This window comes from Panthera onca, chromosome E3 (assembly GCF_046562875.1).
Source record: "Panthera onca isolate mPanOnc1 chromosome E3, mPanOnc1 haplotype 2, whole genome shotgun sequence".
Taxonomy (NCBI): Eukaryota; Metazoa; Chordata; class Mammalia; order Carnivora; family Felidae; genus Panthera; species Panthera onca.
In genome coordinates this window covers 6,335,842-6,361,131 of record NC_138354.1, presented here as the reverse complement: position 1 = coordinate 6,361,131, position 25,290 = coordinate 6,335,842, and the positions used below count along the sequence as shown (strand labels likewise).

At 43.5% G+C, this 25,290-nt stretch overlaps 1 protein-coding gene across 1 annotated transcript; it reads left to right on the top strand.

Moving 5' to 3' along the window:
- Positions 1–1,585: 1,585 nt before the first annotated feature.
- KPNA7 (karyopherin subunit alpha 7) lies at positions 1,586–24,779 on the top strand. The gene is made up of 10 exons (XM_060649478.3): positions 1,586–1,662; positions 2,359–2,487; positions 6,916–6,998; positions 7,428–7,696; positions 9,079–9,161; positions 11,177–11,440; positions 12,855–13,088; positions 14,856–15,038; positions 21,300–21,446; positions 24,352–24,779. The coding sequence occupies exons 1-10, from the start codon at positions 1,597–1,599 to the stop codon at positions 24,463–24,465; spliced, it is 1,572 nt and encodes a 523-aa protein (XP_060505461.3). The 5' UTR covers positions 1,586–1,596; the 3' UTR covers positions 24,466–24,779.
- Positions 24,780–25,290: the final 511 nt, after the last annotated feature.

Below are 25,290 nucleotides of genomic sequence, written 5' to 3'. Positions count from 1 at the left end.
CAAACTCTTTTTACCTGGTCCCTTGCTGGTTCTTTCTTTTAGGCCCTACCAGGAATGTCATCGAGACTCTGTTCTCGTTCTGTTCTCAAACGGAGTTCATCTCTCTTCTTAAGACCTCGTTCTTGGCTCTCTACTTCTGGAATTCTACTTGCCTACACGGTCCCATCCAAACTGATGTGTCTGAATTAGTCTTTCCTGGCCAAATTATTCCCAGCTGTTGTATGCTCAAGAATAGAGGCAATAGACTCTGGTCTTTTTTTTTTTTTAACAACTTAAAAAATTATTCTTGAGAGAGAGAGTGGGGAAGGGAGAGAGAAAGGGAAAGAGAGAGAGAATCCCAAGCAGGCTCCCCACTGTCAGCACGGAGGGCCAACTCATGAACTGTGAGATCATGACCTGAGCCAAAATCAAGAGTCTGACGCTTAACAGACTGAACCACCCAGGCACCCCAACTCTGGTCTTCTTTATCCAGTTTTCTCTCCAGTGTTGTCTGGCTCATCCCGGATTCTTGGGAACAGATGGACGTTCATTGCACACTTGTAAGAAATGTCATTCCCAGCTGCCTTGTAGAAAGTTAAAATGTGGCCTGATTTGAATAACCTCCTCTAACTGGGGACCAGCTCTCTTTGTGACCTACCACCCACCACCCTCAAAGATTTGAGTACCTACTCACTATATGTCATACATCGTGAAAGGGCTGAGGAATCGTAGCTAGGACACATGTGACCCCATCGTGATTGGGAATAGGGAAAGGAAGATAAACAAGAAAATATTGGGTGGGTGGTAAAATCTGTGGAAATGATAGAACAGACTGAGAAGATCCTTAGATGCTTACATAGGAATTCAAAGTGTTGCTGCAGGTGAAGTGAGCTGGGGCCAGATCACGCAGGATGGGTATCACAGGAACTGTGTTTTCTTCTAAACTCAGCAGGCAGCCAGTAGAGGGTTTTAAATCAGGGAGAATTAAATGATCAGATGCTCATCTTTAGGAGATCACATGGCTTCTGTGTATTGAACAGATTGGAATAGAGCAATGGTAGAAGCAGGGAGAACCATTGGGAGGCAGTTGCTCTAGTGTGGCTGAAAGGTGATGGTAGCCTGGTCCGGGTGGAGGCAATCTACCAGAGTTAGAACGAGCGGGTCATGCTGGAGACCATCCTGACCCAAGGGCTGGTGGATTGGGTGTGGGAGAAGAGGGCCATCCTCTTCCTGTCCTAGCCTGGTTTGGGTACCACCGGCCTGCACGTATGCTCTGTACAGAACTCCTTGGACACAGCCACGTGAGATGGCTCTGTGCTTGCCTTATAGCTTACCCCAGCCACCGCAGGCCAGGTTCAAGTCAAAATGCATCTAAAAGGCATCCCTTACTCCTGCAGCCCAGGGCTGGTCTCCTTTGTGCTTGCATGGTGCTTATTGCTTGTTGAGCTGGTATGGTGATGCCCGTGCAAGCTGGCCTCCCAAGTCTGCTCTCCGATCCACCAGGGGCCCCTTAAGGGCTTAGAGCAAGGATGGCCGTCACATAGAAGCCCACACACTGGGCACTGAAAATCTCCTGGTAACTGCCCTACCTACAGGTGGTTGACTGTTCGAGTCAATATGCCGACTTTGGATGCTCCAGAAGAGAGGCTGAGAAAATTTAAGTACCGAGGCAAAGACGCATCTGTGAGTACCAAGCAACTGCTTCGCCCTATGAAGCAGTAGTGCAGTAAAAATCTCATGGCTGGAATGTATCAGAAATGGAGGGGAAGATGATGTGGGGAACCCAGGTTAGATCATTTCCCCCAGGATTCTCAATAGAGTCGAGGAGTTTCTTCTGAACCAAGATAAAAGGGTCTATTTTGTTTTGTTTTTAATTTTAATATCCCTCAGTCTGGCATCCAGGGCTGGATCAAGGCTCCAATGACCTGTAGACTGATTCCTAATGGTGGAAATGGTCAGGGACATGTGGGTCATGTCTTCAGAGGCCATAGTCCCCAGCCCTGCCTGGATCTCCAATTGGGAGGCCCAGGCCTGCCCTTCCGGGACCAATCAGTACTGATGGAGATGTGCTCAGACTCCGGACAATGGTACACTTTGCTTGGATGGTTCTACAGCTGAGAGTCCTGGCCTGCCGAGAATGTAGACAGGCTTCCTTCACTTTGGGAAGAAAGTTAACTACTTTTCTGGATGTGGTGTTAGGAGAAAGCAGAGGAGGTAAACCGTGCTGACTATTTACTGTGTAATATTAACTCTTCTGGACTGTTTACTGTTGTCACTGTAAAAGTGAAATCAGACGCTTTGAGGCATGTTTTAGATAAATGGGGTGACAGCCTGACTCCCCTGCTCTAAGGGCTCTGGTTCTTTCTTTTTTCTCGTTAGATGAGGCGGCAACAGCGGATGGCAGTCAGCCTGGAGCTCCGGAAGGCCAAGAAAGATGAGCAGGCCTTAAAGAGGAGAAATATCACCAATGTCTCCTCTGACCCAGCTTCTGAACAACTAACCAAAGGAGTACGTACATTGGGAATATGGCATTCAGGACGGTGGTGTGGGAGATCCATCCTCAGCAAGTTTCTCTGGCTTGAAAAGGTTTAATACATTCGGAACTTGCAAACTCTAATCCAGGGTCTTTAAGGAGGGGGGTAGAGGTAAGCTGGTGGTGTTGGAAAGCGAAGGGCCATTACCTTTGTGGCTGTAAGTCTGGGATCTATGTTCTGAGCGAGATGGGGTAGATGAAGTCCAGCTTCTAATGGAAATGAACTTACCATCCCTCGGCCAGAAATAAGAAATGAGGGGTTACATCTAGTCACTCAACATATAAAGTCTTGCCTAGGACCCGAGTGCTGTCCTTCATCATCAGTTCCCCATCCACCCCAACCTCACTTAGTGCAAATTCTGCATTGATGTGCAGCCTAAGGCTGTCTTTCGTGGGTCCTTTCCGGAATACCTTGACTGGGGAGTTTCTCTTCTTAGATTCTGATAGTCGTGGCTCTACATCCTTTTATGATCTGCCACTGTCTGTGTCCCATCTTAACCATCCACATGCATTATTGCACCCTGCTAGGATTAGGAGTCTTACAGGGCAGAGCTAAATTCGATCTGGGGAAGTAGATCTGATGACACATTAGCAGCCATTAAACGGAATGGCTGTTAGCATTCTCTGACTTTCTGTACATGGCTTCTTTCTCTCAGCATAATGTTTTCAAGGCTTGTCTGTGTTGTAACATATGTCAATACTTGATTCCTTTTTTTTTTTTTCAAGTTTATTTATTTTGAGAGAGAGCATGTGCGTGTACACATGTGAGTAGGGGAGGGGGAGGGAGGGAGAAAGAGAGAATATGAATGAATGAATGAATCAATCAATCGATCACAAGCAGGTTCCACACTGTCAGTGCAGAACCCAATTTGGCGCTCAAACTTACAAACTGTGAGATCATGACCTGAGCTGAAATCAAGTATCAGATGTTCAACTGACTGAGCCACCCAGGCGCCCCAGGACTTCATGGCTTTTATGGCTGAATAATATTTCATTGTATGGACATGCCAAGTTTTGTTTATCCATTCGTTAGTCGGTGGACATTTGCGTTTCCACTTTTTGGCTATAATGAATAATGGTGCTTTGTGCACAAATGTTTGTGTGGATGTGTTTTCACATCCTAGAGCATGCCTAGGAGGAGAATTGCGGGGTCATATTGTCATCCTGTTTAACTCTTTGAGGCTGGAGGTAAACTGAACAGTGGCTCCCCCTCCAAATACCTCCATCTCCTAATCCCCAGGACCTATAAATGTCGCCTTGTATGGCAAACGGGACTTTGTAGATGTGATTAAGTTAAGGGTCTTGAGATGGGGAGATTATCCAGGATTATCTGGATGGACCCAGTGTAATCACGTCGGCCCTTACAGTAAGGATGAAGGACAAGTCAGAGCAGGTGATAGGACCACAGAAGGGGAGATTAGTGTATTGTGCTTTGAAGATGGAGGGAGGGAGTCACAAGCCAAGGAATGCAAATGGCCCCTCTAGAAGCTGAACAAGGCAAGGAAGCAGATTCTTTCCTCAGAGCCTCCAGGAGAAGCCAGCCCTGCCTTTAGTCCAGTGAAGCTGATTGTGAACTTCTGATGTCCAGAACTAGAAGATGATGTGGTGTTTTAAGCCACTAAATTTGTGGTAATTTTTACAGAAACGATAGGAAACAAATATGTTGCCAAACTATTTTCCTAAGTAGCTGTATCATTGTACATGCTGGCTCTCTTACCAACACTTGTCCATTCTGGGATTCTAGCCATCTAGTGAGTACAAAGGGCTATATTGTTGGAATTTTGGTATGTTTTCCTAATGACTAATGATCATTTTTTGATGTGCTTATTGGCTATTTGTGTATCTTTTGGAGAAACGTGTATTCAAACCCTTTGCTCAATTTTAAGATTGAGTAATTTGTCTTTCTCTTGTGGAGTTGTAAGAGTTCTTTACACTGTCTATTCTGGATACTAGACCCTTACCAGATACATGATGTGCAAGTATTTCCTCTTAATCTGTAGATTGTCATTTTTACTTTTTTAGTAGAATCCTTGAACAAAAGTCTTAAATTTTGAAAGTGTTCAATTTATCTACTTTTTTGTTTGGTTGCTTGTGCTTTAGGTATCATATTTAAGAATCCATTGCCTTGGGTGCCTGGGTGGCTCAGTTGGTTAAACAACTTCAGCTCAGGTCATGATCTCACGGTTCATGAGTTCAAGCCCTGCATTAGGCTCTCTGTTGTCAGCACAGAGCCTGCTTCGGATCCTCTGTCTCCCTCTCTCTTTCTCTGCCCTTCCTTCACTCATGTTCTCTGTCTAAAATAATAAACATGAAAAAAAATCCATTGCCTGATTCAAGGTCACAGAGATTTATGTCCAAGTTTCCTTCTAAGAGTTTTATAGTTTTAGCTGTTACATTTAGACCTTTGATCCATTTTGAATAAACTTTTGTAAATGGTGTGAGTTAGGGGTCCAATTTCATCATCCCATGTGTGGATATCTTATTGTCCCAGTATCAAAAAGACCATCCTGTCCCCGTTGAATGGTCTTAAATCCCTTGTCTAACATCAGCTGACCATACACGTGAGAGTTTATTTGTAGACTTCGGATTCTCTTCCATTGATCAACATGTTTACCCTATGTCCGTGTAGCACAGACTTGATTACTGTAGCTTTGTGGTGGCTTTGATATAGGGAAGTGTCTTCCAACTTAGTTATTCTTTTTCAAGATATTTTAGCTATTTGGAATCCCCTGCATTTCCACATGAATTTTTGAATCAACTCGCCAATTTCTTCTAGCAAGACAGCTAGGATTTAGGCAAAGCATAGGAGACTCTTAAATACAGAGAACACACTGAGGGTTGATGGGGGTAGGGGAGAAGGGAAATGGGTGATGGGCATTGAGGAGGACACTTGTTGGGATGAGCACTAGGTGTTGTAGAAGCCAATTTGACAATAAATTCATTTTTTTTTTTTTAAAGACAGCTAGGATTTTAGTGGAGATTACGCTGAATCTGTAGACCAGTTTATAAGAGTATTGCCGTCTTAACAACATTAAGTCTTCCAATTCATGATCATGGGGTATTTTTTAATATATTAGTCCCTCTCTAATTTTTTAAAATAGTTTCAGCATGTAAGTCATGTGCTTCTTTGGCTAAATTTATTCCCAAGTCTTTTATTCTTCTTGATGTTATTGTAAATAAAATTATTAATTTCAGGTTTGGAGTGTTCGCTGCTACTATATAGAGATGCAAGTGATTTTTGTATGTTAACCCTGCAGCCTAGCTATGTCTTGTTTGTTAGCTCTAATTTGTGTGTATGTGGGGGGATTCTTCAGGATCTTCCATATACAAGTTTTTGTCTTCTGCAGATAGAGACAATTTTACTTCTTTTTCCAATCCGGATGGCTTTGTTTTTCTTACCTAATTAATCTGTTTAGAACTTCCAATACTATGTTGAATAAGAGCAAGGAGGCATCCTTGTCTTGTTCCTGATCTTAAGGGGAAAGCTTTCTATCTTTTACCATTAATTGTGATGCGAGAGGTGGGATTTTTTAATTTTTATTATTTATTTATGTATTTATTTTAATATGAAATTTATTAAATTGGTTTCCATACGACACCCAGTGCTCATTTCAACAGGTGCCCTCCTCAATACCCATCACCCACCCTCCCCTCCCTTGAGGGGGGATTTTTTTTATAGAAAAAAAAATGACCTTATGAGGTTAAGGAAGTTTCCTTTTATTTCCAGCTACTCTATCATGGAAGGGTGGTTGAATTTGTCAAATGCTCTTACCCTGCATTTATCGAGATAATTTTGTGTTCCTCCCCCCATTAATTCTATTAATAGAATTAATATTCTATTAATATGTCCTACTACATTGATGCTCCCATGTTGAACCACCCCTGCCTTCCCAGATTGGACCCCAGTCGATCAGGATGTATAATCCTGTTCATACGTTGATGCATTTTTGTTTCCTAGAATTCTTCTTTTCAAGATTAGCTGTTTTTCTTGAATAATCTTTTTGGCTCAAAACAAATTGGGCTATAAGCCTTTGGTCAGTTTCTAGAGTTTGGAAGGTTGATTCTACTTGTGTTGTTGGTGGTGGTGGTAGTGGTGGTGTTTTGGAGAAGAGAATTTTTGGAGATCCTTACTCTATTTTTGCTGATCATAACTAGCATGTTCTTCATGGAATGAAAAGGTGCTGGGAATCCAAGTAATTATAAGAATTACCCCTTCCCCAGAGCATGGGAAGGGTCCCACAGATCTGTGTGTCCTATAAGACCACCAAATGTCTTTCTCTCCCCTAATGCAGACCAGCATACTGCCCAAGCCAGCTTGTTCTAATCAGATAGATGGCTAGACCAGATGACCTTCATGGTTCCTTTTCGCAGAGACTCTGACCCAAAAACATCTCTCCTTGCAGGTCAGCCTCAACCTGCAAGAAATAATCAATGGTGTGAATGCCTCAGATCCAGACCTATGTTTCCAGGCCACCCAGGCAGCCAGGTATGGCTAAACAGACTCTGCTATTCATAGGTTCCAAGCTAGGAATAAGTTTCAGGGGCCTTCCTGGTTTTGTGGCAGTGACAAAATGCCCACGCAACATAAGAGAAGGTGAGTCCATTCAAAAACAAGACTAAATTGTTCCTCTACACTGTCCTTGAGAACATCTTAAGATATGCAAGTGTTGTCAGAGATGAATTGCTTAATTTAAATTGGCCTCTATAGGAATCTCTGCTCATAGATAATACCTGAAGGGAAAAATGTTGCTTCATCACTGCCAAGTGCCATGGGCTGGACTTTAGGATATTAAGTGGCTCTGGCCCAGCTGTTAGTCTTGTTTGATAGCTAGAAATGCCAAGAGCATTTATAAAGGAGGTTCTTAATATCAGACTCACATGACTTGCTTTTATTTTTTTCCCTCTGATTGCGAAGGAAAATGCTGTCCCGTGAAAGGAACCCTCCTCTAAAACTGATTGTTGAAGCCGGGCTCATTCCCAGGCTGGTGGAGTTCCTGAAGTCATCACTTCACCCCTGCTTGCAGTTCGAGGCAGCCTGGGCTCTGACCAACATTGCTTCTGGGACTTCAGAGCAGACTCAGGCGGTTGTGGAAAGTGGGGCCATCCAACCTTTGGTTGAGCTCCTGTCTTCCCCCCACATGACTGTGTGTGAACAGGCAGTGTGGGCCCTTGGTAATATAGCAGGTAAGACTCTCCTCATAAAGGGCTAGGAAACCAGTGGGTCAGGCACCTGGCCTGGCATGCTATGGGAGTTCTTTAGGTAGCATCATAGACTTGATCATCTGAGTTTAAATATCTAGAAACAGTGGTGAGGCTCTGACAGGCTTTTCCAAAATTCAGAGTCAAGTTCAGAGGCTGAAAATTAAAGCTGAAACTAGATGATGCAGTACATACTGAAAGCTAAAGGCCGCCTAAGGCCATCTGCCAATACTGGGGTCCTACGGCCTCAGGTCTCAATGGCCTCAGGAACAGAAGACCATTCTTTGACCCATGCACTGTGACATTTATGACACACCCATTCATAACGCAGGACCTTGAAAAAATTCTACCTCCAGTAAAAGTTGCCAAGGGAATGTAACAAAAGATAATATTTCCTCAGTTTGGGGTAAAAGTCTTCCCTGAAAATGCAATCCTAAAATGTCCTTGTGAGTTTGGGGCTTGCTGCTGTATTTCCTGCATGGGCCAGGAAAGCATGAACTGAGGAGTTAGTGAGACAGGGTTGAAAGTTCTAGCATTCCTGGCTGGATATAAATACAATACTCTTGGGGGGGATATGAACTCAATTGGGCCCCTCCGGATTTTGACAAATTAAGATCAGCCAAATGTTAGCAGTTTCAAGTTCAGAGAGTCAACAACCCACCATGACTGAATCAGCAGAAGCAAACACTGTGATGAGACCTCCAAGGACTTAGGGTATTGGGATAGCAAATGCAGAATATAAAGTAAGTCTGCGTGGTAAATGCTTGCAGAAATGAACCACCTATTACAGAGACTTTGTCCCTCATTTTGTCTGGTTCAGTAAGGAACAGGCAAAATCAGGTGGTATAAAGTAACATATGCCTTGTCCTGGTGGTTGAAGAATTACAAACTGAGACTTCTAGGGTCTCAAATTGGTATTCTCGCTTGAGCAGCAGATAGCAGATGGCTAGCGTCTACCCATCCCCCAGACTTGGTTTTGAGTTGCTTTTGGAAACCTCTGTCCCATGCCAACATCTTCTGGGAAGACAATTTGGCCTGTAATAGCCTTCAACTTCTTGAGAACCATGCTATGAAGTACCATCGGCATTTAGAGTCTCGAGGACAATTCCTGGGCTATTGGCTGGCTCCTTGATGTGTCCACAGACTGCCTATGACAGTCATTGCTGTGTGGTGCCCACATCTGGCCTATCTACCCAACCAACATGATGGAGACAGAGAATCTAGTTCATGGCTATCCTAAGTATTTGCCCAACCCAGGAATGCATTTTGGCATCTCACCCTTTGCACAGGCTTTTAAAAAAGTAGTTGCTTACCCCCAGGATTCTCTTTGTTCCCTGTTCAGATGTCACATTCTTATCTATTTGAAGGTGATGGCCCAGAATTCAGAGACCTGGTTATCTCGAGCAATGCCATTCCACATCTGCTGGCCCTGGTTTCATCAACCATACCTGTAAGTGTCTTTAAAGTAGAAAAGCTAGCTAGGTGACACGTTTCTGAAATTGTGGAAGTATTTTCAAGTCAGTTAGGTCATATGGGTGCTGCCTTGCCCCTTAGGACAGCACTTATAAGCAAGACCTAGGACTGAATATCACCTTGGGTAGAGGTTGATGGAAATTTGCCCCCAGGGGCCACTAGTGCTGATTTTACTTTTGGGGGGGGGTGGCATTGGAAGAGTTCCATTAGAGTTTTTCTAAAATTATAGTCCTTCAAAAGTAGATGACTAAGCTCTCCATTCAAGGGGCACAGATAGAATTAATGGGTCGCCAGTTCTGTTCCTGGGTACTGGGTCTTGATTTGAAGCTCAGAGTCAAAGTTGATTGATGTGGCAACAATAGAGCTCCCCCACCCCGACCCCACTGGAGATAAATTTGGGTTTTAGATTTGCTTCAAACAAAAATGAAGAAAAGGTAGCTTCTAAAAGCCAAGGGAATACCCAGCCCTCAGGGTGGGAGAAAACCTGATCTAATGGAACCAGAAAAAAGCTGACATGACCAGGGAGTTCACAAGGAGAGAGCAATGTAAGAAGACAAGTAGGGCAAGGGACTTAGACTTCCTCATGCTTCCCTCATGACAGAGGGAAGGCTTTGAAGGATCTCAAGGCAGGAAGTGAAGTGATCTGATCTTTTAGAAAGACCCTTCTGGCTGCTTGTAAAATGATAGCAAACGGAGATGGGATGCTGCCATGTTGGACATGGGAGATAGAAAGAAGCAAGGATGCCCTCCGGTTTTGGGTTAGCTTGTTATGACGGTCCTTCTAGAGAAATGGGAAGAAGGAGGGAAGAAGGAATCAGAGCCTTAGTTGTACATATTAAGTTGAAGAGTGTGAGAGACACCATCGTAGCAATGTCAGGATGGATAATGTTGGTCTAGATGATTGTGCACGCATCTGTCATCCAGCTGGGCAAGATCAACTAGAGCAGGGCTAGATGCTTACTTTTATAAATAAAGTTTTATTGGAGCATGGCCATCCCCATTTATTTATGCCCATATTGTCGGTTGCTTTTGTAATGTTACAAGGGCAAAGATGACTTGTTGTACCAGAGAGACCCTATGGCCCATAAAGCTGAGAGTGTTTACTATCTGGCCTTCTATAGAAAGAATTTGCCCCAACCCCTGACCTAGAGTATGAGGAGAGCCTGTGACTAAGTCTCAAGAGTTCTGACACTCCGAAGACAGGCAGAACCCACCCCAAAGACTGAGAAGAAACAGCCCATTTGGAGATAGAAATGCAGGTTTGGGGTCATAGGTGCCAAAAAGAGCTTTTTCAAGAGGGGTACTAAATACCTCTGATAGGGATGGTAACTTTAAGACTGAAAAAGCAGCTGTTGGATTTGGTGACTTGGAAAAAGCTGATTTCATCACTAAGTAAAAAGAAGTAGGGGCAGAAATCAGACCAGAGGGGTGGAAGAACAAATAAGAAGCTGCAAGGTACACGCAAATATAGACACATCCTTGAGGGCTGGACTCTAAAAATAGAAGCAGGACCATGGCTAGAGAGAGGGAGGGGTCCCAGAGTGTGGGAGTGATCCAGGGCAGAAAGGTGGTTGTGGGGACAGAATCTTCAAAGGCAAAAATGGGATCCAGATGTGGAGTAGGAAGACTGACCCCTGAACAAAGATCAGAAATGTGGTTGCCACATGTTGGTAGGGTTACTAGGCAGACCAAGCAACTCCTGCTTGACCTTTGTTTTGTCGATGAGAAATGAAAACAGGGTCATCAACTGAGTCCAGGTGGGAGGGACATTTTGAAGAATCCAAGGAAACCTACATATAACATTTGAATAGGAAACCTAAACTCGTTCAGGGTCTCCCTAGTGTGCATCACTACTGAGAACAAAGTCTGCATGAAGCTCAAATTCTTTGCTTCACACTGGTCAATAATATTGATGAAATATGGCAAGGACACGTAGCCATTGGCCTTTTTCCTTCTTTGCCCCTGATGCTGGAAGCAGTCTCCTTGTTACAGATCACGTTTCTGCGGAACATCACATGGACTTTGTCCAACCTTTGCCGAAACAAGAGCCCTTACCCCTGCAAGAAAGCAGTGAAGCAAATGTTGCCCGTGCTCTTCCACCTCCTGCAGCATGAAGATGACGAGGTTCTCTCGGACACCTGTTGGGCCCTGTCCTACCTCAGTGATGGCTGTAATGAGCGCATCGGCCAAGTGGTAGACACAGGCGTCCTACCCAGGCTGGTCCAGCTCATGACCAGCTCGGAGCTCAATATCTTGGTAAATGTCCCTGGTCCTGCCTGTCTCTGCATGAACCTTCCAACTAGCATGTGGGAGTCATACTCACTTGAGTGAGACCTCTCCCACCATCAGCTCTAATACTTTACCTAGAACAAAGCTTGTGGTCTGCATTGCCCTGGTCTCTGCTACTGTCTAGCCAAGGACTTGAATGTATTTTGATTGAAAAGCCTAGTGGATGTTAAGTAACTTACTTTTTCTTAATCTGGTAACTAGAAAGTATAGAAAAGCACCACATTGAAATTGCTTCTGGTCCCTCCACCCTTTTGTGGCCTTTCCTTCCAGTGGTCTGTGCATGTGGATGTTAACCAGTTGGCTAATGCAGGGTATGTGTGAGTGTGTGCGTGTGTGTGCTAACGTAAAGCACATTATAACATTTAAATTTCTTACTCAAGGGTAAAAGAAAATTCCCTCTTATCCTCTCCCCAGTTTGTTATTAGACTACTGAAATAGTCTAGGTAAAAATGAAACAAAGTCAACATCAAATACTTGGCTAGGATAGGAAACATGTCACTTATAAGCTTCTTGAAGATATGCCTTAAAACATGGGTGCCCCTTTTGACTTCTATGGCTAGCCTTGTATATTTATGCAGGCTTGGCAATCATCTGTGCCTAGATTAGCATAATATTATTCAGACATCGAGGTTAGTTTGGGGGGATGATATTGAGAGGAGGGAGGGTATGAAGAGAATAAGAAGAAATAAGAAGCTGTATGTCCTGGGTGTCGAGGGCCCATTTGGAACCATCCTGCCAAGGCTGTGATTGGCCTATTCCACCTCTCACTTGAGTAGCAGATACCTAGCATGAAAGGCTAGGAAAACTCTAGAACTGTTGGTGGTCTGTGCTGGGGCAACCACTACAGTGCAGAGAAACCAAAATGAATGCACAGTCAGCCCTCAGAGGACTGTTGTCTTGAGCCCAATTGCAGACCCATCCTGGGGACCTTCAGAGTTGAGAGGGTGTTTGTGAACACATCAACAAATGCCATTGGGATCTCATTAGCTCCAATTAAATATACAGCAGGAACCTGACACTCCTGCTAAATACAAATTCAGTAGAAGTTACCACATTATAAATACTGTAATCAATTTAGCGATTTTCCCAGTGTAAGATTATGGAAAGGACAGTGTCATTTCTTAATAAAGTCATCCCTTGACCTCTGTTTCACTGAACCTGGAACTGTTGAGAGGCTAGCAAGTACCTTCAAACTATGCAAATGGCTACGGATGTGCTGAATTAATAAAGATCATGGATTTGATCATCATTCACAGGTTTCCTGAGCACCATCAACATAGCAGGATGCATATTTGGGAGTGCACATAGCTTGGTGTGACTGTCCCCTTCTGTTGTGATAAATTGGCAAAGCTTGCTTACACTTGCAGCTTTGTTCTTCCAGACCCCCTCTCTCCGCACCGTGGGGAACATCGTCACAGGAACGGATCACCAGACCCAGGTGGCCATTGACGCGGGCATCCTGAACGTGCTGCCCCAGCTCCTGATGCATCCCAAGTCCTCCATCCAGAAGGAGGCGGCTTGGGCCTTGAGCAACGTGGCCGCAGGGCCCTGCCAGCACATCCAGCAGCTGATTGCTTGTGGCACGCTGCCTCCCTTGGTGGCTCTGCTAAAAAACGTAAGTGGTGCACTCTGTGACAAAAGGCTGTTTTCCAATTGGCCCCACGTTGAACCCCTTCAGGAGTTCAGACACCACCTAAGAAGCAAATTAATCGAGATCACAACAGAGCTATGAAACCTTAGTTTCCTAATTCTCCCTGGGGAAAAAAAAAAGGAAGAGGCATCCATTTTGGACAACCCATTAAAGACTTAGGAGACTAAACAAGCATTGTTCAATGAAAAGGTGACCCCTCCCACCCCTGCCCCACCCCCCCAGCTCAAATATTCAGAAAAAAATCCTGAGCTGGTAAATATTGGCTTATCTTTGGTGTTAGAAGAATGTGGCATCCACTCTACTTGTCAAGAGAGGGGGAAGTTTTGTTGTTTGAGGAGGAAGAACCTATTGGGTTATAGTGATATTGTACACTGGATTTTTTTCAGCGTAAAAAATCACATTGATTGGAGTGGTAATATATACTGAAAATCCAGATATAAGAGTAGAAGTAAAACAAAACCTCCTTCTTCCTCCAGATTCCCACTTCCCTCCCCAGGACAACTCCTATCCGTCAGCATTTCTTTTTGTCCCCTTTGAATGGATGGGCTCAGTTTAATCATCTATAGGTGACACAAGCCAGGAGTGGTTTTGTCTGGTTGGGGGCAGGGAGGCAAGTGGAATAGGATGGGAAAGAGAAGCTACCGGTGGTGTTCCTGTCCTGGGGTTGGATGGTGGGTTCCTAGGTGTGCAACCTGAATCAAGGCATCTTTTGATCTATTAGATGCTTCCTATCCTGTGTGCCACCATGAGTCTATATAGATTCTCATCAGAAACCTCCCGTCATGGGGGCACCTGGTGGCTCAGTCGGTTAAGTGTCCGATTTCAGCCCAGGTCATGATCTCATGGTTCCTAAGTTCGAGCCCCACATTGGGCTCTGTGCTGACAGCTCAGAGCCTGGAGCCTGCTTGGGATTCTGTGTCTCATCTCTCTCTCTCTCTCTCAAAAATAAACAAACATTAAAAAAAATTAAAAAGACATCCAGCCTTGAATCAAGAAGTAATCTTACTTCAAATTGCTTTTTGAACTACAGTTGGCTTGGAGCCTGAAGTTGTTTTTGGTTATTGAGTTTCTTTCTTTCTTTTTTTTTTTTGCACTGAGGTCACAGTTTTCCCCAGCCATAAAATGGGAATAACTCCTTCTGCACAGGGATAGAAAGATCTATGATAAATTACTCCCAGATCTCTGGGCAAAGTGTTTCTTACAAATGCAAGGAATGCATTGAGTGATATTTCAATGGTCTTCCTCTGACACCTCTGGTCTGGCTCATTCCCTGAGATCACTTTGTGTGCTCAGCTTTGTAGCTATGGAGCTTCTTGTCCATAGTTTCCCTGCATCTGAAAGACTAAGGGCATCTGCCCTTCCCCTCCTCGCGCTCTGTCTCTCTCTCTCTCAAAAGTTAAAAAATAAAATAATCCCAAGGATAATTTCTAATATATATAGATTATCTGGATTGGTTTATGTTCGTTATATTATTCCCATAACCTGACTTAAGGAAATGAGTCCATTCCAACTTAGAACTTCCTCTAAGTCCTAATGGGAGCCTGTCTGCTCCTTGGCTTCTCAAAGGTGCTATCCTCTGTTCAAGAACTAGAGGCAAATTGCTGATGTATTCGACGTAAATTATATATACAGTCTTGGCTGTCACCAGCCTACCTAGAAATTGAACTAAGTTAGCATTGCTATATTTAAGTTCTTCAGGATCCATAAAGATTGTAAACATTGTTTCTTCAGGGAGAATTTAAAGTCCAGAAAGAGGCTGTTTGGACCGTGGCAAACTTCACAACTGGAGGCACCATAGACCAGTTGATCCAGCTTGTCCACTCTGGAGTCTTGGAGCCACTGGTGAATCTGCTTACCATCCAAGACCCCAAAATTGTTACCATCATCCTTGATGTTATCTCTCTTATCCTCAAGGTGAGCTGCTCTAAGCAGGTTGGGTTTTTTTTTTGTTTTGTTTTTTAAGCAGGTTGGTTTTGAAATAGCAGTCTCCAAATTGAAGGCGTTTATTTTGGTTCTTAAAACCCCTATGTGGATTCTCTTTCCACTCCCCCAACCCTCCTCCTGTTCATGCATCCTATGGAAAACAAAAACAAGAGGCCTTTCAAAGAAGGCCCATCTTCATTTTTTCAAGTGAGTGACCATATGCCTAACATAGTCTCAGATGCTCAGGATACCACAGAACAAAGTCCTTGCTCTGGTAGAGCTTATATATTAATGGGGAGAGAAACAGACCCAACAACTGGGAGTTTATGTGATGAAGGGTCAGTTGCTGATGGCTCAGAGCGGGAAGGTAATGGTGATCCCGTCAATGTAGTAGTCAGGAGAAACTTGTCTCAGGAAGAACATGCATGCAAAGACCAAAGAGAAATGAGTGAATCTTATGGATATCTGGGGAAAGAGGGCTCAAGGATGGGTGGGAGCAAAGGGATGGAAGGTGGTGGTCAGGCTCAGAGCATCCATATCACATAAGGCATGTGAAAACCTTGGCTTACTCTGAGTGAGATGGAGAAACCAATCAAATGTTTGAAGCCAGGAAAAGCAGTCCTGTACAACACATGGCTGGCTTTTCTAGAAGGCTAAAACATAGGATACACCTGAAAGAGAAGCAAGAAGTTAGCAGAGATAGATGCTGAAACTAGACTACAAAGCCTTGAATTAGAACTCCAGGAAAGTTTTACTTCTGAAATAAAGGCAAATTAAGCCAATGTTCATAAACCATTTGTGTCAGTTCTATATTGCTGCATGATCAGTTACTCCCTACTGGTCTAAAACAAATATAATAAAACCTTGGATTGTGAGTAACTTGTTCTGTGCATGTTCTACAAGATAAGCAAACATTTCTAATAAGTTTTAACCTGATAAACAATCTATGCCTTGCAATACAAGTCATACATGATACCGAATGTCCCATGATCACAACTGAGCCAATGGTTCTTCTCTCTCTCTTGCTACTGGATTGTGGGCGATCATCTTCCATGCTTGGGTGCTCAGTTTCAGACTGCAGTGTTTGGCAGAAATTGACGATTTTTCAGAATGTTGGAAGGTGCCCACAACTGGCACTAGTGTATTTTTTGTCACTTCAAAGCACCTGTGGACAGTCCTTTGCTTTTCCATACAAGAGTAAGCTTAGGAATTCTCCCATTCTAGGTCAGGTTGCCTGTAGATATAGACCCTTTACTCTATGCCTTATTGCTAGTTACATTAAATACAGTATATGACAAGAGTTTAATAATTACTGTAGTCAACATCCATGTGAGCTTAGACGTGGCCCCCAGGCAGAAAAAGATTGAAAAGAAAGATGGTAATAAGGAGATGATTACGGTGGAAGTGAAGAAGGAAATCAAGAAGTATGAACGAGGTATGTGAGTGGCTAAAACTGCAAGATTTTAGAAGAAGTCAACGTTGACCATTTGCACAATATTAAAGAAGAAAGAAGGGGGCTGGATGCAGCAAAAGGATATCAAATATCAAAGCAATGGCCACATGTTCTGGAAGATGTAGAAAAGTTGCTTCTGTTTTAGATAGAAGAAATTAGCAGGTGATGCTGTGCCCAAGAACTTTGTCTGCAAGAAGGCAAAGGCCTTGTACACCAACCCTGTAAGTAAACTGCCAGGTATGTCAACAGAAAATGAAGTCTTCAAAGCAAGCAGGGACTGGTTTGATAACTTTAAGAGGAGAAGTGACATCCATAGTGTTGCGAGACATGGAGAGGCTGCGAGTTCTGACGCTAAGGCAGCTAAAGCTACTGTCACCGAGTTCCAGAAGCTCATGGTTTCCAAGTGTGACCTGCCAGAACAAGTTTTTAACTTGATGAGCCAGGGCTTTTTTGGAAAAAGATGCCAAAGAGGACTGACATTACAAGATAAGAGCACATAATGCCCAGTCACAAGCCCACAAAAGACCGTCTCACCCTCGTGCTTGGTGCTAATGCAAGCAGGGATTTTATTTTGTTTTTAATAATTTTTTAAGTTTACTTATTATTCAGAGAGCACAATCTGGGGAGGGGCAGAGAGAGAGACAGACAGACAGACAGACACAGAGACACAGAATCTGAAGCTGGCTCCAGGCTCTGAGCTGTCCACACACGTGGGGCTTGAGCCCATGAACCATGAGATCATGACCTGAGCCAAAGTCAGAAACTTAACTGACTGAGCCACCCAGGTGCCCCACAAGTGGGGATTTTATTTTATTTTTTTATGGTTATTTATTTTTGAGAGAGTGTGTGTGTGTGTGTGTGAATGAGGGAAAGGGAGAGAAGGAGACACAGAATTCTAAGCAGGCTCTGAGCTGTCCACACAGAACCCGATGTGGGGCTCAAACTCACAAACTGCAAGATTGTGACCTGAGCCGAAGTCAGCCTACTGAGCCACCTACTCAATCTACTGAGCCAGCCAGGTGCCCCGCAAGTGGGGATTTTAAAGTCAAGCCCCTGTTCGTGTATCATTCCAAGAATCCATGAGCCTTCAAGAAATGCAAGGTGCAGAAGAGCCAGTTAAACATTATGTGGAGGTCCAACAGTAAGTCTTGGGTCACTCATATCTTGTTCATTGGGTGGATCAATGAGGCCTTCAGTCCTGCAGAATTTTAGAAAATAATTTGTCACACAAAACCTTACTGGTTATGGATAATGCTCCTGTTCACCTGCCAGGCTTTGAGGACCACATACTGAAGGAACTTGAGTTCATTAAGGTCAAGTTCCTTCCTCCCAACACCATTCCAATTTTCTAGCCCATGGATCAGGAGGTTCCTTTCGAACTTTAAAAAGCTTCATAGCAAAGCACTATTTCAGCAATGCTTCAAGGTGACCAAAGGAACAAACCTTACCCTCCGAGGGTTTTGGAAAAATCATTTGCACATCATGAACTGCCTCAAGATCATTAATAAAGCCTGGTATGGGATCACCAAGAGAACCCTTGATTTTGCTTGGAGAAAACTGTGGTCCGATTGCATTCTTGGACATGACTTAGAGGGGCTTGCTTATGAATAGAAGCCAGCAGTTGTTGATGAAATTGTGTTCTTGGGAAAGGCCATGGGACTGGAGGTGAATGAGGATGACATTCAAGAGCTGGTAGAGGAACATGGCCGGGAGCTGACCACTGACAGACTGATGGGTCTGCTTCATGAGTAACAGCAAGAGGTTTTGCAGGAGATCACCTCTGCAGAGGAGAGAAGAAAAAGGCAGAGGAATCCCTCACTTTAAATGAGATTATGGAGATGTGTAAAATGTGGGAGACAGTGCAAAATTTTGTAGAAAAGCACCACACAAATAAGACTGTAACAGTGTGAGCAATTAATCTGTTTAACAACAATGCAATGTTATTTCTGCAAAATCCTCAAAAGGAGCAAAAGCAATGTCATCGGATAGGCTCCTTGTTAAAGTTGCATGAAAAGAAAAAGATTCTATTGAGCCAATAGATAGCAGTGATTCCATTAGTGATAGTGAAGTTCGTCCCACACAATAACCCTTCTCTCCCTTGTCTCCTTCACACCAGCCATAAAGATTTTCAAAGATAAGTGCAGGTTAATTAGTGTTTCTTTATATCTTGTATTTATTTTGTATTATATTACAGTATTATAATGATTTTTATATGAATATTTTGGGGTTGTGGAATGATTCATCTGAGTTCCCATTATTTCTTACGGGGAAATTAGCTTTGATAGACAAGTGTGTTGTATTACGAGCATGTTTCTGGAACAAATTATGTTCCCAAACCAAGCTTTTACTTTATTATCTCATCTAGATTCTGGGGTTAGGAATCTGGGGATAGCTTAGCTAGATGGTTCTGGCTCAGGGTCTATTATAAGATTCAAGGTGTCAACTGGGGCTGCAGTTTCATCTGAAGGCTTGATGGAGGCTGAGGAGCAGCTTTCAAGATGGCTCACTCATATGCCTGGAAAGTTGTCACTTTCCTGGACCTGGAGTTCTTCATAGGACCATTTATGTGTATTCTCATCATGGTAGCTGGCTTCCTCTGGAACAAGCAATCTAGGATAGCAAGGTGGACGCCCCAGTGGCTTTTATGACCTAACCTTGGAAGTCATTCCAACAACATGGAATGGATTGGTTACACAGATCAGCCCCACTCAACATGGGAGGAAACTATACAAGGGTGTGAATATCAGGAGTTAGAGATCATCTGAGGCCATCTTGAAGGCTGGCTATATTCATCTGGTTAAGGTCCTTTTATATGCGATGAAGCCGTTTGAAGAATTTCAAAGTAACACCACGGGATTCCTTTTAAAAGCTCACTTTAATCATCCTTTTCATGTAACTGTCTTAGAAAGAACTGACCTGAGTCAAGAACAGATTTGAAATAGCACCCAATTAGACATGAAGACTGAGCAAATCACATGGATGAAGCATAGAGACTTGGCCGCCCATAGACAAAGTTGGACATAACGACATAACACATGGGTGAAAGCACACTTGTGGGCTGGAGAAATTGAAATTCATCTGTTTCATTTGAATTAAACATTTGGGATTTTTTTTTCCTTGGAGGCATCTGGGAAAACCACATCTGATAGATCAGAGAAAGGCACTGGAATAGCAGGTTAGGAGGACAAGGTAGCAGAGAGCCTCTAATGGCCGGCAGAGTGCAGCTTGAAGTGACTTTGGGGCTGTTTGCTCTTTTACCAACATCCAGAATCCTTCTCCAGGGCTCTGCTTGCCCTGGGTCATCCCACATCCCCCAGCTTTCTTTCTGAGGCTATCCTAGCTCATTGGTCCTGCCTTGGTTTCTTCACTGAAAGCCAAAACTCATTTTGGACCCCAGATAGGACCAAAGAGTGTCCAGCTTTAGACAAAACAGTACAGACTCTCATCAGGTAGACGGTGTGACCTAAATAAGGTTTAATTTGGACCCCAGGAGGTTTTCTTATTGCTCACAAAATAAAGAGCAGAGCTCTTCGGAGATGACACCAAAGCTGCTTCTTTATTTCTCTTTCCCCAAATAGGCTATTTAGCTAGCTGGATTATTCCCTCTTCTCCTAATAAGCAACACTTAACCCTTCAAAAAGTTGTCCTTGCCATTCCTTGTTTTGGGAATGCTGGGAGTTTCCTATGGTTGGCCCTGGCACATCACTGTTTTTCAAGAAGGTGTGTTACTTCCCAAGCCGTTTATGCACATCTTCTATAACGTAAACCACTGATCATTTACTGTGTTCTACTTTCTGTATTGCAACAATTATCTACCTGTCTGCCCCAAAAATGAGTTATGAAAAGGCCTTTTCTAAATCCCATCTTGAGCTCTAGTTTTGTAGGCCTTGCCCACAGTCTATGTACAAGTGTTTGAATGAATGAACAGCCCCAGATGATAAATCCGATGATGAGCATTGGATTAAATCCACTCATGTTATTTGTTTCCGGGGACTTGGTTATTTGCCATGGTGTTGCTCAGGGTCCCCTTAGTCTTACCTCTCAAGGCTTTACGGTGAGGGTAGGGCCAGAACACCTGTATTTAAATAGCATTACTTAGGGTGCCTGGGTGACTCAGTCGGTTGAGCATCCGACTTCGGCTCAGGTTGTAATCTCATGGTTTGTGGGTTCGAGCCCCACATTGGGCTCACTGCTGTCAGTGCAGAGCCCACTTCAGATCCTCTGTCCCCCTCTCTCTTTGCCCCTCCCTGCTCATGTTCTATCTCAAAAATAAAGCATTACTTGAACATTCTTTCAAACTGTATTACTATTTTTTTTTTTTTTTTTTTTGAGAGTGAGAGGGCACAAGTGAGCAAGGGGAGAGAGACAGGGGAAGAGAGAGAATACCACGAAGGGCAGAGAAGGGGAGACAGAGAAACAGGGCTCCCCCAAAGTGGAGTTCGAGCTCACGAACTGTGAGATTATGACTTGAGCCAAAGTCAGATGCTTAACCGACTGAGCTACCCAGGTGCCCCCCTCAAACTGTATTTTAAACCATTTCCATTAATTAGAAGGGAGATAGCTATTAAACTGTAATAGCAATGTATTTGTGGAGGGCAGCTTACCTGGCAAAAATTGTATTTTGTGCAATTAATATAAACCTAAATATGTGTACTATAAATACCCAAAAGAGGAGTAAGATCCTGCAGTCTTAATTAGGGAAAAATAAAACTATGGCTGCCCATCCTGGAACAGGAGCCTTTGACTCCCCTGAGGCGAAGCTCCGCCTCCAAAGAGCTTTTTTTCTTACATGCCCACAGGCAGCAGAGAAGCTTTCAGAGAAGGAAAACATGTGTCTCCTGATAGAAGAAATCGGTGGTGTTGATAAAATTGAGGCCTTGCAACTTCATGAGAACCCTCAGGTTGCCCTGACTGCTTTGAACATTATCGAGAACCATTTTTGCGAGGTAAGTGATTGCAGAGCGGGAAGAAGCACTCACACTTCCTGGTGAGGCACCTTAGCAGGTGATCACTGGGCAGGTGCCTGTGCTGGCCCTGGGAGGTGGGTGACCGGACAGGTGGGCTTCCCTTGTGACTTAGCTCTGAGTTTCTCCCCCCGTCCATGTTGAATGGGCTGCCTTTGAGGGGCAGCTTCCCGGCTCCTGGAAATCACTCTAGTCCCATAAAGGCTTGCCCTGCTGTCTCTGGTTTAGAATTTTGTTCTTTTTTTTTTTTTTTTTGTCTTTCCCCCTGCTTTCCTCTTGTGGTGAGGAAAGGAGCAGGAGGGAGGGGCTATGATGCTGAAGTGATTTATTTTTTATCTCTATTTAAATGTTTTTATTTTTGAGAGAGAGACACATGAGCAGGGAAGGGGGAGAGAGAGAGAGTGACAGAGACACAGAATCTGAAGCAGGCTCTAGGCTCTGAGCTGTTAGCACAGAGTCTGATGTGGGGCTCGAACTTGGGAAAGGCTAGATCATGACCTGAGCCAAAGTCGAATGCTTAACCAACTGAGCCACCCAGGCACCCCTGAAATTATTATTATTTTTTTTTTTTACTGAAAAACCCAACTAAGGCAATCCCAGCTTCTGAAAAATGATTTTGCTACTTACTGCATTTTGTTTCTTTCCAGAACACAGGGTTTGGGATAAACTGCACACAAGGCTTTTAACTTTTCTGCAGGAGCAGGGAATAATGATCACAGAGCATTAGAAAATTCTTTATATGTGTTTTATTTAATAAAATATGTGCAAAAGAAAACTTAGCATTATAACCATTTCTAAGTGTATAGTTCAGGGCCATTAAAAGTACCTTCACAGGGGTACCCAGGTGGTTCAGTTGGTTAAACATCCAACTCTTGATTTTGGGATCAGGTCATGGTCCTAGGATCATAAGATCAAACCTAAGTCTTAAGATTTGAGCCCCAAGTCGGCTCAGAGCGGAGTGTGGAGCTTGCTTAAGATTGTCTGTCTCTGGGGCGCCTGGGTGGCTCACTAGATTGAGTGTCTGACTTTTCAGCCCAGGTCATGATCTTGAGGTTCATGAGTTCAAGCCCTGCACTGGGTTCTGTGCTAACAGCTCGGAGCCAGGAGCCTGCTTTGGATTCTGTGTCTCCCTTTCTCTCTGCCCCTCCCTTACTCTTATTCTGTCTCTCAAAAATGAATAAATGTTAAAAAAAAAAAATTCTTTCTCCCTCTGTCCCTCCCCTGTGTGTGCGCTCTCGCTCGCTCTCTCTCTCTCTCTCTCTCTCTCTCAAAAAACAAAACAAACAAAACTTACACGTTGCTGGGTAGCAGTCACCACCATCCTCTCTAGAACTCTTTCATGTTTCCGAAGTGAAGCTCTGTTCCCAGTAAACATGGACTCCCCATTCTTCCTCCCCCGAAGTCCCTGGCAACCACCATTTAACATTTTGTCTCCGCGAATTTGACTACTCTAAATAGCTCATGTAAGTGGAATCATACGGTATTTGTGCTTTTGTGATTGGTTCATTTTACTTGGCATAATGCCCTCAAGGTTCATCCATGTTGTAGCCGGTGTCAGAATCACCTTTATTTTTTTTAGGCTGAGTAATATTCCATTGTGTGTATATACTACATTTTGGTTTATCCATTCCTCATGGATCTTTACTCGGACTGTTCTTTTGACTATTGGGAATAATGTTGCTTTGACTATGAGCAAATACCAAACAAATACCTGTTTGGAATTCCTGCTTTCAGTTCTTTTGGGTGTATATACAGAAGTGGGATTGTTGGGTCATATAGTAATTCTATTTTTAACTTTTGAGGAACTGCTATACTACTATCCACAGGGAATGCACCATTGTACATTCCGACCAGCAATGCACAAGGGTTCCCATTTTTCAACATCCTTACCAATACGTGTTGTTTTCTGGTTTTTTGATCCTTGTCATTCTAATGGGTATGAAGTTGTGGCTTATTGTGGCTTTGAGTTGCGTTTGCATTAGATAGTGTTCATATGAAGGTGAGCTCAAAGTTCTTAAGTGGCCCGCTAAACATAGGGCTGGGGTTTTACGGAATGAGTGACACTCCATTAGGCATCAAATTGGAATCATCAGCAAAATCCAGAGCCATACAACAAATACGACCATGTTGGTGGTTTGTTGCTACCTGAAGTCAGTCAATACTGGTTTGGGACCAAGGGGGTGCTCTCAAAACAGAGAGGACCCAGAACAGCAATCAGCATCTTCTGGGTTAAGGCTCCTACAAAACTTTGTAAGTAGGAAACCCATCTCTTAAAGGAGTTTCAGATTCCTAGGACTCATCCAAGGGCTCCAGGCTAAAGACTTCTGATGTAGAAGTAACAACTACCTACACTGTGTCCTTACTCACTGTAAGGGCACTGTTCTATGTATCAAAACTGCACTTAAAAATAATCCAGACACAAGAGGACAAATACCATATGATTTCACTTACATCAGGGACCTAGGAGTATCAAACCCACAGAGGCCTGCAGGAAAATGGTGGGTGCCAGGAGCTGGAAGAGAAGGAAATGAGCAGTTAGTGTTTAATAAGTACAGAGCTTAGGTTTGAAATGACAAGAAAGTTCTAGAAACGGATGGCGGTGGTTGCACAGAAATGTGAAGGAACTTAATGCCATGCAACGCTCTACTTACAAATGGTTAAAAGTGGTGAATTTTATGGCACGTATGTTTTACCACACACATAAACTGTATTTAAGGTAGAGCCTGAGAAATATTTTGGTGCTTTTCTCCTTCACCCTCTTTTCTGAGGGAGCCTTGAGGCTGATTTAGATCAAATTGTTAATCCATAGAAGATGTTAAAGAGCCACCTGTACGGCAATAACTTGCTGGGAGCCTGCAGGTATAATAGTGTCTCTTCTTCCCTGAAGGGAGAAGAAAATGGCACAGTATTACCAGCCCTGGACCAAGATTGTGAATTCTTAAACCACTTAACAAAAAATTGCCAAGGCCCCACGACTTCTAAACCAAGGACCACACCCTAATGGGTAACTTCTTTAAGAATCTTCTAGATCTTGGCATGCCGCAGGTGTAAAGCTTTTTAAACTGAATGTTAATAAAAGTTTCGACACATTCACCTCCATCTATCAAAAACGCCGTTGAAACAATTGCATCTTAAAGCCATGTGGAATTCATCTCCTGAGAATGTGTGGTTTAGTGGTTACCTTTAAGGATCTTAAAGGAAGACACTAAAAACAGTAAAATGGTCTATAGCTATTTAAGACAAACTTTGGCTTGTAGACTTGATTTAACCAGTAATTCGTATTTCTTTCCCCTTCCCTTTTCATGGAATGCCTGTTAGTACAGAACATTCTTCAGGGAAAGCTGTGTGGGTGATGGTCATAAGGAGAGTAGAATGGGCTGGGAAGGACCTAGGACCACAATACTAGGTAGTGTTGTGATGGATGTGGGATATGCTCTGAGGATTGGACTTGATTTATATTATTTGAGTGTAGAGATGGGATCAAATTCTATTGTGGTCTGAAGCATTACACCAAAATGTCATGCCCAAAGCAAGTCTTTGCTGGTCCTTGATAAGTGAGGAGGAAAGATGTGTGGGTGTCCACCTAAAATACTGCTGGGGGCTGGGGCACCTGGGTGGCTCAGTCAGTTGAGCGTCCGACTTCAGCTCAGGTCATGATCTCACAGTCCATGAGTTCGAGCTCTGCGTCGGGCTCTGTGCTGACAGCTCCGAACCTGGAGCCTGCTTCGGATTCTGTGTCTCCCTCTCTCTCTGACCCTCCCCTGTTCATGCTCTGTCTCTCTCTGTCTCAAAAATAAACGTTAAAAAATTTTTTAAATACTGCTGG

Coding starts and splice junctions, on each gene's coding strand:
- KPNA7 (XM_060649478.3), top strand. CDS start 1,597: ATGCCGACTTTGGATGCTCCAGAAGAGAGGCTGAGAAAATTTAAGTAC. Junction 2,488..6,915: donor CTGAACAACTAACCAAAGGA/GTACGTACATTG, acceptor CTCTCCTTGCAG/GTCAGCCTCAACCTGCAAGA. Junction 6,999..7,427: donor CAGGCCACCCAGGCAGCCAG/GTATGGCTAAAC, acceptor CTGATTGCGAAG/GAAAATGCTGTCCCGTGAAA.